Genomic DNA, 14,551 nt, shown 5'->3' with positions numbered 1-14,551 from the left:
AACTCACATTTGCGTGAGACAACTGATTTTCCAATATTGTCATGATGATTTTCTAAACCTATTAAACTCATGACAGATAGTCCAAATGTTTTTAAATATATTTTCAAATGATTTTAATTACATTATAGTGATTAAGTCTCTGTAGGCTTACAGGATGGTTACTAATGGTATTGTAGGGTTTTGTAACAAGGTTTGCCTACTGGGCTATTACACGTTACCTATTGTGTTAGCCAATAAGTAATATGACCACAGTCACAGATACGGTCGAGTGGCAAGTACCTTTCGGTAATTTGTAAGCAGGCCGATGTAAAAATATCTTAATGTTGTATTGTAAAATGTGTCATTTACAAATGAATGTACTTACAAGTATTTCATGCTGATCAAATATTTTTAAATATGTTTCAGGTGACTTGTTAGAGACAAATGAATGATGCCTGCAGGCCTTCAGCTTAAATAAGTGGCTTGTCACCAGAATAAAGAAATATGTTTTGTAAATTAGGGTTTATCCCTATAAAACTTATGTTTGTATAAAAATGGGTTTTAATCCCAGTTTTTGAAATAAAAATCATGGTGTTTTTATAACTCTGATTATTTTTCCTAACTACGGTCCTGATGAAATATTCCGCTGCAAACATTTTAATAAAATGCCGATGCAACCACTCGATGTTCACGGCTTCCCTTCCCAAGGTATAGGGGTCGGGGCTATTACATGCTATAAATTCCAAAGGTCCTTAACTTCATACATTATAGCACACAACAAAAGAAAAGTGATCGTTGCACATAATAAAGCTACTAGAATGAGATATTACCAAATAAGGGTAAAAGCATATGAAAACTAAAACTAAAAACTTTTGGTTATACGTTTCGGGTAACCCGGGGTATCACCTACTCAAACGTCTGCCCCATACATGTGAAAATTTTAAAAGCTAATCACACACTCAAATGCCTGTTTTTGGATATTTCAAATTTCGAGTAAACCTGTCATGTTTGGTTTCTTTTTTACTGCACACGTATGAGTGTTTTAACTATATGGTGGCTATAGATGGTGCTTTATATGATTATATTTACTATAATGGTATAAATATATAAACTAACTATTGTATAGATATGAGGATCAAAAACTCTGATGCCATTAGATTTACTTTGGGAAACATGATTTATATTTCTATGTTTGTTTTGTGACTAATTAACGAGGGAAGCTCAGCCCAATGTATTAGATTTTAGGATACAATATACAGAGCTAAATCAGACCTGTGAGCTCGATACTAAAACCCTAAATACTATACTCCCCTACAATCAGAGTAGTAGAGAATCAGAAGCTTAGGTTGGAAACAACAACAACATTAGTCTCAATCTCGATTCTTGACTTATAGATCCAAAATTCGGTTAAAAAGTCCATTAGTTGCTTGATTTTGCCAAAAAGAAATAATCAATATTCTTCATAGTGATCCTGAAGCGCTGCAAGTCAACGACTTTCCCCCGGCTTTCTCAAAAAATGTATATAAAAAAAATATAAACGCAACCCAAGCCTTTGTCACCAAGTTCAAACCCTAGACAGGGTTGTATGCTCGCCCCCTGTCCCACCTCTATTTTATGTTTTGTTTCGTTTATTTTCTAGTTTCCATTGAATAAGGCTTCGTTATCAATTGAGCAAATTGTGGATTGTGTCGACTATCACCTTCCGCTACTTTTAATAATAGAATGCAGCCCTAGATATCTAATGGGCTAGTAGGCCCTAAATACCCTAGACAGGGTGGTGTGCACTATTTTTTTTTATTATATTTATATGTTTACTTTTTTGAAGGAAAGTTAACGTTACAAATAAAATAATGTGCTAATTGTGAGAATCAGTTAGAGTAATTATGTACTCCCTCCGTCCCATTAAAAGTGTCATTATTTTCTTTTTTAGTTGTCCCATTACAAATGTTCACTTTCAAAATTTATTTTCAAGTTTACCCTTAAACACACATAAATATTATTAATAAACAATATTGATGAACCCAATTTTCAAGGATATGTTAATGTTATTTGTATTTGATCCAAACCTTACTTTTTTATGCCAATGAAAAATCCTTCTACAATAGTGCATCACTATAAAAGAAGAGGTTATTTATGTTTCGCAAAAATAAATCAGAAATCGTTTTAATATTTATTTATTATCACCGTCACTCAAGTGGGCTGGTGAAATCACTTCTCCCACGTCTTGATTCATACAATTCTTTTATAAGGGTATTCGAACCCAACATCGAGTAGGAAATGGGTTCGTCGGGTTGGTCAGCAACACCGCAGTTAACCTTCGGGTAAGCCCATGGACAACTGATTTCGAGTATGCGAATCCGATGAAAATTGAGGTTGTTGACCATTGTACAACAGTCTTATGTAGGGGTGAACATAAACCAGATAAGACACGTAAGACCTGAACCTGTCAGACTTGATTATATTACAATATGGTTAGTTCCTGGGTCCTGAGAAGACCATGAACCGTGTCCGGGTCGGATGATGGGTAAGGCTTGTTTACTCCTATATGGGTGACCAAAAACCAAGTGAGACCGAACCGATCAGTCCACTTATTTACAATAGAGTTGGCTCGCAGGTCTTGCATAATTATCCAGGTTGGGTCAGGTATTACGGATAAGACCTCTTTGCTCACCCCAAGACCTAGGTTCAGTCCGAAAATGATAAGCCAAGACAGAATTAGGGCAACCAAAGTTATACTTCATAATTATACGATTGAGATTTCAAATAAGCCATCACTATAATTCAATTTGAAAACAATCACAGCGTTATATATTATCTAGAAACAAATAACCTGCATTCATACATGCTTGATTTGTTTGATCTATGATGACTTTTTATTGTGTAGAAAAACATCAAGATTACATCTTTTATCTCCCTTCTATCTCATTTTTCACTCACCTTTTGAAATGGAAAACGACATCCACTAAAAAGGCGTAATGGACTAATGGATAAGCATAGCATCAATTTCTAAAATTTGGTTAAAGTTCACGTGAACTACTCCTTTCTTTCTATAAATACATTTTGTGTATTTTCCTAACATAAGCATAAAAGGGAAAAACAATAATAGATAAGCATAATAAAAACTTGTTAATATTGGTTTTTAATGATCCCAACTATTGCCTTTTGGTTACTGCTGGTCCCAACATTAGAATTGGCTACTGATGGTCCTAACTTTTAAAGTATTTGTTCCTAATGGTCCGCGACTAACAAAATACTAACGTCGTTAGTTTCAGGTCGGGAAAACGTTTTTTGGCTGGAAAATTCAAATTTGTTGCCGGAAAACACCACCTGAACACCGCAATCATCGCCAATTGACTAACCGCTAACCAACCACCACCACTTGAGCATCATCAACCGATTTCAACGATGGTTCTAGGGTTTCCGGCGGCCTCAACAATTGGGGCTTTTACTAGAAAAAAGTTCCTAAATGTCCGATACGAAGTTACCAAAATGTTTGGGACAAAAATGTTGAGTTTTCGGGAAAAAAAATTGAGTTTTCCGGCCAAAACCGTTTTTCCGGCGACTTGAAACTAACGATGTTAGGATTCTGTGTCACGAACCGTTATGAACAAATACTTTAAAAGTTGGGACCATTAGTAGCCAATTCATTAGTTGGGACCAGCAGTGACCAAAAGTCAATAGTTAGGATCATTAAAAACCAATATACCTAAAAACTTTTGTATATATAGCTCGGGTTGGGATTCGTCAATTTCTACCCGGCTTTCATAACCTATCAACCAACTATACAACACAAACCTAACAAAATAATAAGATCCAGGGTACCTTTAGATGTTTCATCTTTATTCTTGATCTATAGTGTGGATTACTAGATTCTATTACAAGTAGTCAAAACATATGTGTACAATGGGCTTGTATGTTCAAATTATTGTTTTTTTCCTCACGTACTCTTAATGAAGCTAGTAGTTCACTTTAAATATTAAATGTATACAGAAATAACCTTATATAGTTATATTGATTACTTATTTACTTTTAAAAGTATATGGGTAAAAAAAGTACAAAAATAAAGCATATAAGCAAGAGATAAATTATAAAATTATAATCATGTTTTAATTTTATTATAACAAGGTAACTCATACTTACTTTTCAAAATATCGAACCACTCAATTAAGTTAAGGCACAGGTTATTCACACATCACATAGGTTATTCAAACACCAGGTGCTATAGGGTAGAATCATGTCATAATGTATCGGAGTGTGTCTCAATCTATACGGGTCATATAGACCCTATACGACTCGTATAAACTGAAAAAGCTGTCATAAAGTACGTTTGTCAATTATGCAAGGACTATATGACTCGTATAGCCTCTATACGAGCCGTATACATTTGTTAACACCTCATGAGGGTGGTGTTTGAATATAACGACCCGTAAGTTAATTTGAAGTATTTCTATAGAGCTTTACATATATATTTAAAAAACTTAGTGTTAAATACTCCTTATAATTTTTAATTATTGCAATTTGTTTGATATTTTAATTAAGTTAAACATGTAGTAAAGTAAACGGAAGTTGGAAAAACTGAGCGTTTATGGTACTCTAGTCAAGCGCAGACTACCATTAATCTTTTCTTTTCTACATAAATTATTGTGTATAATATAAAGACAGCCACCATCAAACAAACGGAACCCACACGTACGCACTTTATATATATTTAATCTCCTTTTTCCTTCAAAATAACAACCAGTTCGATCGATGATCAAATAAGCGATGAAGTTCTGCAAGAAATACGAAGATACATGCAAACCCACCATCAAAAGAACCTACCCGCTGTGGGTTTTAAAAATCTCAAGAAAATCTTGAAACGATGTCGTACAGACATTACTAATCGCTCACCGAGTTATCTATTGGGTCCTGATGATTCTTCTGATAACAGCTGCACTCATCCTTGCCCCGGTATATATATATGTTTAACAAAGAATCACTGTTATTATTATTATGTTTATGTTTTTGTAAAATTCTAATAATTAATATTTATCATGTATGTAGTTTGTGATGGAAGCTTCTTTCCTTCGCTTACAAAGGAGATGTCAATGGTAGTTGGATGCTTTAATGAGTGTGCACAAAAGGTGGTTGATGTTCATCTAGCAAGTGGCTTTCGCAAGTGCTTTGTGTGGTGTACCCACAAGTTGCAGAGGAATCACACTCATAGTGCTAATTTGATTCAACAAGGCAATGATCTTGTTGGCTACGCAATTATTAATGCCATTGCTATGCGAAAAATACTTGAGAAATATGATAAGGTATCATGTCATGTCATGTCTTGTCTTTAATGGTGGATATGTATTTTGATCCCTTTATTAGCTAGTTACTGGGTTCATTTGGGTTGTGTTTCAAAAATAAAAAAAAAAATAAAAAATATAGTCTAGAAATTGGTCTCTCGTACTAAAAACGGTCCGTTTTTAATCAAACGCGCTTGACCAGTTACCCAATCTCCCTGCTTTTATGTTTTTTTTTTTCATTTGAACAAACACACACTTTCTGTTATAATGATGCAGATACATGGCTCTAATCAAGGTGAAGCATTACGGTCACAAGTCCAAAGCATGCACATGGAAATCCTTCAATCTCCATGGCTTTATGAGCTTATTGCTTTCCATATTAACTTAACGGAAGCAAAGGGTAAAGACTAAAGAGGGAAAACGTTCCGAATTGTTTGAAAGCTGCGGTATCATATTTAATGACGGAAAACCGTCACTCTCTTGTGAGATTTTTCATGCGGTTAAACTTGAGATCGACTTGACTTGCTCCATATGTTTGGTTAGTTCTTCTTACGTTCTCTCTTTTTTTTTTCAATTTGATAACTCTTTTTTTTTTTTACTCATTTTATATATGTTAATATATGTTAAAACAATCATGTTCATTGGATTACATCGAAACAGAAGACAAGCGGGCAACAAGCTGCGCCGCTACCCCTTTTTGAATCGCAAAACCCAATCTTTTAAAAATTATAACTCTTTGGGGGCAAATTACATAAAGCGTTTATACAAAATTGCAAGTTTCAGTATTTATATTCAAAAATTACACTTAACATTCTTTGTGTTAAAACTAATACATTACTTACCTGTCTGTAAAAACTTTAGTTATTTTTTTAAATTTCGATCACAATTTTATCCTTGCCCCTTAAAGGACCAAATTTTTAATTTTCACTTTTATTTTTATTTTTATTTTTTTTGTCTTTTCTCTTATTTATAAAAGTGATGAAAAGAACAAAAGAAACAAAGAATTGTAACAGAGAGGAAAAAAAATAAAGAAAATAACTACGAAACTTGTAGATTTGATCATTTAGGGGTAAGGTCAGAATTGTTATGTTTTGAATAGTAACTAAAGTTATATGACAATTAGTGTAAGTGACATAATTTGTTATAAAGGTTAACACAAAGATGTAAATGGCATAATTTGTTACAAAGGTTAACACAAAAGATGTTCAACATGACTTTTGAAGATAAAAGATGACACGTTTAATGTTCTATAAATGGAAAAAAAACGTTTTCTTGTAATTTTGTCAATCTTTATAAATAAGTTTTATAGAAAGAATTTATTTAATATATGTTTTGGCAGGAAACTGTGTTTGACCCTGTATGTTTGACTTGTGGACACATATTCTGTTTCATGTGTGCTTGCAAGTCTGGATCGGTAACAATTGTGGATGGATTAAAGGTAACAAAATCCACAGCAAAATGTCCTCTTTGTAGAGAAGTAAATATTATTATTATTATTATTATTATTATTATTATTATTATTATTATTATTATTATTATTATTATTATTATTATTATTATTATTATTATTATTCAAAAATCGTCAAAAACATTTGCGTTAATCTTTTTTCTTTATAATACAGGCACGGGTTTATCACGAATCTCTTCATTTGGATGAACTTAACATTTTACTGAGTAGAAGGTACCTTTTTTTTGACAAAAATAATAATAATAATAATAATAATAATAATAAATAAATAAATAAATCTAACTCAAATGCATGAGTCAAGAGTTGTGTAGGGGGCACCCGAATTAGATGTGTGAATTTTTTATGCGACATGATATTCATGGGTTTGGGTCGGTTTTGAATCGAACCCTCGAAGACATTTAGTTAAACGAATCGTGTACGTGTCAACCCGTCATCTAGTTGTTTGTTTGTTTATTTATTTATTTAATGTGTTTTATGTAATAACTTAAACTATTTGTGAAATTTTTTTTGTAGGAAAATGAGATTTTAATAATACCAACTATGACCTTTTGACGATAATAACTCATACTTACACTTTGACCAATGATAATAATTATAACGTTCACTTTTTTTTTGTCAAATAGCAATCCTAGTAGCATAATCATTATAGATTTATACTTCAGTTTCACTTGATATCTCTCACGATGATGATTCTAACCCAAATGGACAAATGCACAATCGAAATCAGGTATAAAATCTACAATAAGTATGCTACTGGTATTGCTCTTGGCAACAAAAATGAAAGTTAAGATTATCATTGGTCAACTATAAATATGGATTATTATCGGCCAATAGGTCATAAAGTGCAACATAACTTGGTGTGCTTGATCTACACTAAAAATTAACCAGTTCCCCACTCATTTTATCAGATCTACAAAGAAAGTCACAAAAATTTGACAAAATTAATAAGTTCTGCAATTGTCCCGAATATTGGGAGGAAAGACATAAAACCGAGAGAGTAGAAAGGATTCGATAGGCAAAGGAGCATTGGGAAGCACAGTCACGATCATTCTTAGGGATCTAGACAAACAAGCAAACGCAATTTAACAGCCAAGTAGAAAGATTGGACATATTGTAATGTGCTTTTGGTGTTACATATTTCTATTGAGACAATAGGCAGTTAAATGTTAATTCACAAGATTATTATGCCGAGTAATCTTAATGTACTTCACATATTTATTTTTCGTTCTGTGTGTAAAACTATACACCGCACTTAAAAACATGTTTTTATTTTACATATTTAACTAATAAAAAGCGCCGATGACATTCTTTTTTGTGTATGGAAGACGAATAAAAATCTTTTAACATAATTTTGATATAACAAAATGAAAGAGCATATTTAAAATACGCTATCAATTATCAATTGGTCTAGTGATATGGTGTCTCTCCTTACAAATGTAAGGTTGTTAGTTCAAATCTTTACAAATACAAGATAAAGGTGGACTTTTGCTGTTAAAAATATACATACATATAAGAGGAATGCAATATATCATCTATCTAAAAAAATTACAAGATCAGAACATTGAACGAAAGTCGAGTCATTTTACAGAAAAACAAAAATTTTAAATTAATTTAGGTGCTGTTTGTTTTTGCAGACATAAACTGTCTGCAAGCTGATTTCATCTGTTTTCATGTCTGCAACTGAAGATGTGGTCTGAAGATCTGCAAGCTGAAAATATAAGACTGTTTGTTTTTATAAGCTGATACTGTCTGCATAACTGTCAAACTTATCTCACAAGATAGAAGTCATTTATTCAAGTTACATCTAGTTTTTAGTCTTTGCTTGCCATGCCGATTTGGTTTTGGTGGGTGGTGGAAGGTGGTGGTGGTGGATGGTGGTAGTGGCGGCGGACGGTGGGTAGTGGCGGTGGATGGTGGTGGTGGACAATGGGTGGTGGTGATGGATGGTTTTGGTTGGTGGTGGACGGTGGTGGTGATGGATGGTGGTGGTGGTGGGTGATGGATGGTGGTGGTGGCGGTGATGGATGGTGGTGGTGGTGATGGATGGTGGTGGTGATGGATGGTGGGTGGTGGACGGTGGTGGTGATGGATGGTGGTGGTGGTGGCGGACGGTGGTGGTGATGGATGGTGGGTGGTGGACGGTGGTGGTGATGGATGGTGGGTGGTGGACGGTGGTGGTGGCGGTGATGGATGGTGGTGGTGGTGGCGGTGATGGATGGTGGTGGTGGTGGGTGATGGATGGTGGTGGTGGCGGTGATGGATGGTGGTGGTGGTGGCGGACGGTGGTGGTGATGGATGGTGGGTGGTGGACGGTGGTGGTGATGGATGGTGGGTGGTGGACGGTGGTGGTGGCGGTGGATGGTGGTGGACGGTGGCGGCGGGGTACGGGGGTGGTGGTGGCGGCGTACGGTGGGTGGTGGTGTTGGCGGACGGTGGTAGGAGCAGTGGATGAGAGGGTGGCTGCAAAGGTTTTTTTGTGAAGATGTTTTAAGCAAGATTTCCTTGCTTTTCTTTTAAGATGAAAGAAGATAACTTCAGATCTGTTTTAAGAAAAAAAACAAACAGTCTTCAAGGGTAATGTCTGCGCGCCTGCAGACATTAGCTCCCTTGAAGATGTTTGAAGAAAAAACAAACACCCCCTTAGTGAAACACTTCAAACAGTGGTTAATTATCCTATTATTCCTGTTACTTTTATCAAATCTTGATAACATATTAAAATACAACCAAAAGTAATAAAATACGGACAGGAAGAACAATCTATAGAGGCCCAAAACAATTGGGCTAAAAGAATTAGGCCCAACATCCGCAATTTGTGGAGGGTTTAAGAATAAGAGGCAGCTGGTTGGTTGGTTGGTTGGTTGGTTAATCTGAACTCAACTCAACAACAGCTTCTAGGGTTTTCGTTATTCCCAATTTCACCAAACAAATCAATCAAACATGAGGTAATTCAATCTAATCTAATTAGTCTTTGATCTTCACTGTTTCTACCTCTATAGTATCGTCTTATATCCATCCCGATTTCGAAACCCTAATTTGGGTGCCTTTTAATTAGCTTAAATTTGCGATTTTGAGTAACGATACGCTCTCTGAAATTAGGTTTTAAAGGTTCAATATTGATTTGACATTTGTCTTTAAATTTATTGAGCGCTTAAAAGATCAACATTTGGGATTTTAGTAGCAATTGGACATGATATTATGGTTAATTTGTTGGATTGTTAATAGTTTTGCATTATTCTTTGTAAGTATGTTGAGATGAGAAAGTTTGAAGCTTGGTGCTTGATTAGCAGCATGTGTGTGATATATTCGTCCGAAATATTAGGCGGTTGCGAGGAAATATGTGATTTCAGTAATTGATGACTGTTTACTTTGATGATAAACACACATACAGTAAATTTGTAACATACCAAGATATTATTAGGAATGATGCTTTCAATTATTTTGGCAGGGTATGATATAGAAAAACATCATATATATATATATATAAAACATAATGAGAATTCATTTTAGAGTTTAGACATGAATTTTAGAGCACCGTAGTGTTTTAAATTTACTGGTGCGTTAAAAATCATGCCTACAATATGCACTACCATGCCAAAAGAATTCAAAAACCATGCCTAATATTTAAAACACAATGCCTACATAGACTTCTTACACTTCTTAGGGTTTTGGGTCATCTTATTTTAAACCTTTTCTTCACGCACAATATATGCATATGTTATCATATGTTATTTGTTATATTTTTAATATCATGTGTGTAACATTTGTAGTCGCCATCCTGAGGTTAAGTGGGCCCAAAGAGAGGACAAGGTTTTTATCACAGTGGTATTGGCTGATACGAAAGATGCAAAAGTCAATCTTGCCCCTGAAGGCGTTTTTACATTTTCTGCTAAGGCTGGTCAGCATGAGTATGAACTTAAGCTTGAGCTTTTCGACAAAGTTAATGTAGAGGTAAGTTAATAGTGATTATTTAATATAAAGTTAATTTCATAGATATCATTGTCTTTGTAGTTTCACAATAATATCATGTTTATAAGCAACTTGTTTATTTGCTATGGAGCTGGAGAATAACTGAAGATGTTACTTTTAACGTTTTGGAAGTGAAATTTTACAATTCGCTTGTTGTGTTGATATGTAGGAAAGCAAAATAAATATAGGTGAGAGAAGTATATTTTGTATTTTGGAGAAAGCAGAGGCCAAATGGTGGAGTAAACTTTTGTCTGGAGATGCCAAAACACCACATTATGTGAAAGTTGATTGGGATAAATGGGCCGATGAAGATGATGATGCCAGTATGCTATGTTCATATTGTATTTTATAAAAGTTATAAGTGACTGGATTCACCATCGCATAAATAATATCATTTAGAAAATGTTTTTTATAGGGAAATGAAATCAGTCATTTTGACCTACTTATTTTGCAAAATAGGCATCGACTTTTAATCAGAGAACACCAAATAAGCTCTGTTGGTTGAGGCAAAGTTTAGCCGGTACAGAAGATTTTGAAAAGTACTGATGATGCATGAAACCAACCAATGAAATTAATACATGTGTATAGGCTGCGACTAAAATTTAGCCTTTGTTTTTTAGCTTTCGGCTGACATGAAGTTGCCTTTGACCAATGGGTCCTCAAACCAACTTGTCCTTCCTTTCTATTTCTTGTTAAGCGGTTTTGGAGTTGGTTTTTTTTAGTTTGCTGATAAATCGTCTTCTTAATCAGTCATTTTTATTTGGCGTTGCCTGATTGATGTCTTTTAGATATGTGTACTTTTATAAGTGCTAAAGGTCAAAGCTTATTTTAACAAAAAAAAAGGGTCAAAATGCTTTTCTGGTTTTTTTTCTTTTTTTTTATTTTTATTTTTATGTATGCATTAGTCAAGTACGATCATGAAAATAATATTATATCAATAATGGTTTGAGCTTCTATCATTTAACTTCGAGCAATTTTAGACCTGTTATTTTGATTTTATTTGTTGACGTGTTAGAGATTAATAAAATTTGATTTTGTTTGATTTAATGTTTCAGGTCCTGCAGATCTTGACATGGGAGGAATGGACTTCTCAGTAATAAATTGTCTTTTAAACAATCATCTTAATTTCACTTTAATCTGCTTTAGTTATTATATTAATTGATTTTTTACAGAAATTTGGTGACATGGGCGGTATGGGCGGCATGGGTATGCCAGGAATGGGCGGCATGGGCATGCCAGGAATGGGTGGCATGGGCGGAATGCCAGATATGGGTGATTTTATGGGCGGTGATGATGAAGACACTGATGATGAAGGTAATTTTTTATTTTAATTTTGACTAGAAATATTTTTATGGTGAAAGTAAGTAAATAACAGCATTTAGATGGGGATATCCAGTTAAGAAACTGAGTATTGTGATAAATCAGATAATTACTTATAATTTTAGTTTTCACCACAAATATCTTTATTGAGAACATATAATTAGTTATTAATGAGATAAATCTTTCTTGGCCAAAGTAACTGCATTTGGATTGATATACAATCAAGAAATATTGTTGTAAATCAAATAATAACTTATTATCTTAATTTTGATCACGAATATTCATGGCCAAATGAATTACATTTGGATGGATATGCAGTTAGAAACTGTTTATCGAGATAAATCTTATAATTACTAAATATTTTAATTTTGATCACAAGTACTTAGGGCCAGAATAACTACATCTGGATGGGTATACAGTTAAGAAACTTATTATTGAGATAAATCAAGTAATTACTAATTATTTTAATTTTGATCACAAATATATGTGGCCAAAATAACTACATAGAATTAAGAAATAAGTCATGCTGATTAAATAATTTTTCGATGTAGGTCAAGAATCAGGAGCAACCAGCAAGGCAGTAGATGCGGTTTCCGAGGAGAAAACTGAAGGTGCGGCTAGCACATGAATCTTGTCTATGTGTTGGTGTCGGTGCATTGACCTGGTCAATGGGTTTAGGGTTTTAAGTTTTACCTGATTTATGGTGCCCCCATGACTTTGGATATTTGACTAAAACTTTATTTTCCGCTCCTTTCGGAGAGGAAAGCCATCCTACTATCCCTTTTATTGTTGAACCTTTGAGTGTTGTAATATCAATAGCGGTTCTTTGCCCTCTGCTACAAGTTTCCTCTCTATCCCTAAAGTATAGAGCTTTTATCTATTTTGCGTCTTCATCAGGATCTCTATCTTTAGAATTTAGAGTTTAATGAATAGTGATTTCTTAAATATAAAACATCTACTATTCATTGTTACATAAATGTTTGTGAGTGTTTAAAAGGTGAAAAGATAATAACTGAAGTGTTTCTGAGAGAGAGAAAACCCGATGTGGTAGATTAAAAGAAGTTAGTCAAATATGACGGTCGTATTATTGAAGATAGAGAAGCAGATGGGAATGATATAAACTACGTAGTGTGATGTTGGTTTAGTTTCAAGTTGGCTTCTATTTGTGTTTTAACTTACACAAAAGCCGATTACCAACCAAGTTTTTAGCATTACATAAAGTTCATGTTGAACTGTGTGTCAAAGCAGTGCCTTTTTGCTCTTAAAACATATTAGAATTCTAACTACATTTGCAAGTGAGTTTGGAGTAGTGTAATTGTTCAATTAAAACTTGTAGATCATCACTTGTTATTTTAGTTACGGTCTGTTTCAGTTTTTAATAATAATTTAAAAAAATATATATATTACAAAAGGGTTACTCAAAAGCGGTTGAAATTGGGCTATGAACCAGGGGTGTGCACATTTAGGCCCGGCCCCGAAAAAACCCGAACCCAGACCGGACCTATTTACAAACTTAATATTTCCCGTCTTTAATATTATGGGTAATCGGTTTCAGGTCGGGTCCATTGAAAACCGACAAACCGAATAACCGATTTTAGAATCCCAAAAAACAGGAGTATGCAGATACGTGGGCCGCTAGGCCATAAAACTCTAAAAAACACGCATTCTATTCAACTTATACTTGCATTATATCAATTCAACCTTCTGTGACTGTCTTCTCTTCGATCATTAGGGTTTTGGCTCTCCATTATATCAAAATCAAGCTGCTACTGTTGTTTCTTTGCTGCATCAGGTTTGAGTAAATCATTATCAACAATTATTTGATTAGTTTTGATCGACTAAATCACATATATTTGGAATACAATACCTGCTAATTTGCTATGATCGATTAATATATACATGATGCTTTCAATACATGCTTTTATACCTGCATGAATACCAATGAATATATAAAAATTCAAATTAAGTTATGTCACACATTAATTCAGTAATGATTTTTTATAAACACTCTATAGTTTGCATATGCAATCATCAATTCATATGGTGTGTGTAATTATTTTTATGCCACATATACATATTCTATTTTGCACGATCTAGTATGTTTAATAGTTTGATGTGTTTTTTTTTTGGGTGGGGGGGGGGGGGGGTTGTGTTAATTAAACGTAGATAGATTCAAAGAATGTTGAGAATATATCAAGCGACGAATCTCACGAAAGAGAGAAGAGGAAATTACCACATGTTGAAACGGAATCTGCAAAAAAGAAAAGTAAAACGACAAGTTCCAAGAACACGATAGGTTCTAAAAAGATGGGTACTTCTAAAAAGACAGGGACTTCTAAACATACGGGAGCATCTAATAAAAAGGCTAGTGTTTGGGTTGATTTTGAGAATTTTGACGACGAGGGCAATAATAAAAAGGCAAGATGCAAGCACTGTTCAGCTGAATTGGCAACAGACCCGCATTTAAACGGCACATCATCTTTGCATAGACATGCTAGTAGATGTGAGAAACACCCCGACTACTTGAAAAATCAAAGTATAT

General features: G+C 34.1%; 1 protein-coding gene and 1 pseudogene across 1 annotated transcript; both read left to right on the top strand.

Moving 5' to 3' along the window:
* Window positions 1-4,743: 4,743 nt before the first annotated feature.
* On the top strand, window positions 4,744-7,893 carry LOC143591536 (putative E3 ubiquitin-protein ligase BAH1-like 1; annotated as a pseudogene).
* A 1,767-nt stretch (window positions 7,894-9,660) lies between these two features.
* LOC143591526 (uncharacterized protein OsI_027940-like) lies at window positions 9,661-12,709 on the top strand. The gene is made up of 6 exons (XM_077071708.1): window positions 9,661-9,665; window positions 10,491-10,671; window positions 10,859-11,012; window positions 11,745-11,782; window positions 11,862-12,003; window positions 12,561-12,709. Exons 1-6 carry the CDS (start codon window positions 9,661-9,663, stop codon window positions 12,635-12,637), a joined length of 597 nt encoding a protein of 198 aa, XP_076927823.1. The 3' UTR covers window positions 12,638-12,709.
* Window positions 12,710-14,551: the final 1,842 nt, after the last annotated feature.

The sequence above is a fragment of the Bidens hawaiensis genome, unplaced genomic scaffold (genome assembly GCF_021521415.1).
Source record: "Bidens hawaiensis isolate Kalapana, Puna unplaced genomic scaffold, B.hawaiensis_p1.1 tig00039879_1, whole genome shotgun sequence".
NCBI lineage: Eukaryota > Viridiplantae > Streptophyta > Magnoliopsida > Asterales > Asteraceae > Bidens > Bidens hawaiensis.
The sequence above is the reverse complement of the archived record's forward strand: the minus strand, read 5'-3'. Positions and strand labels throughout refer to the sequence as shown.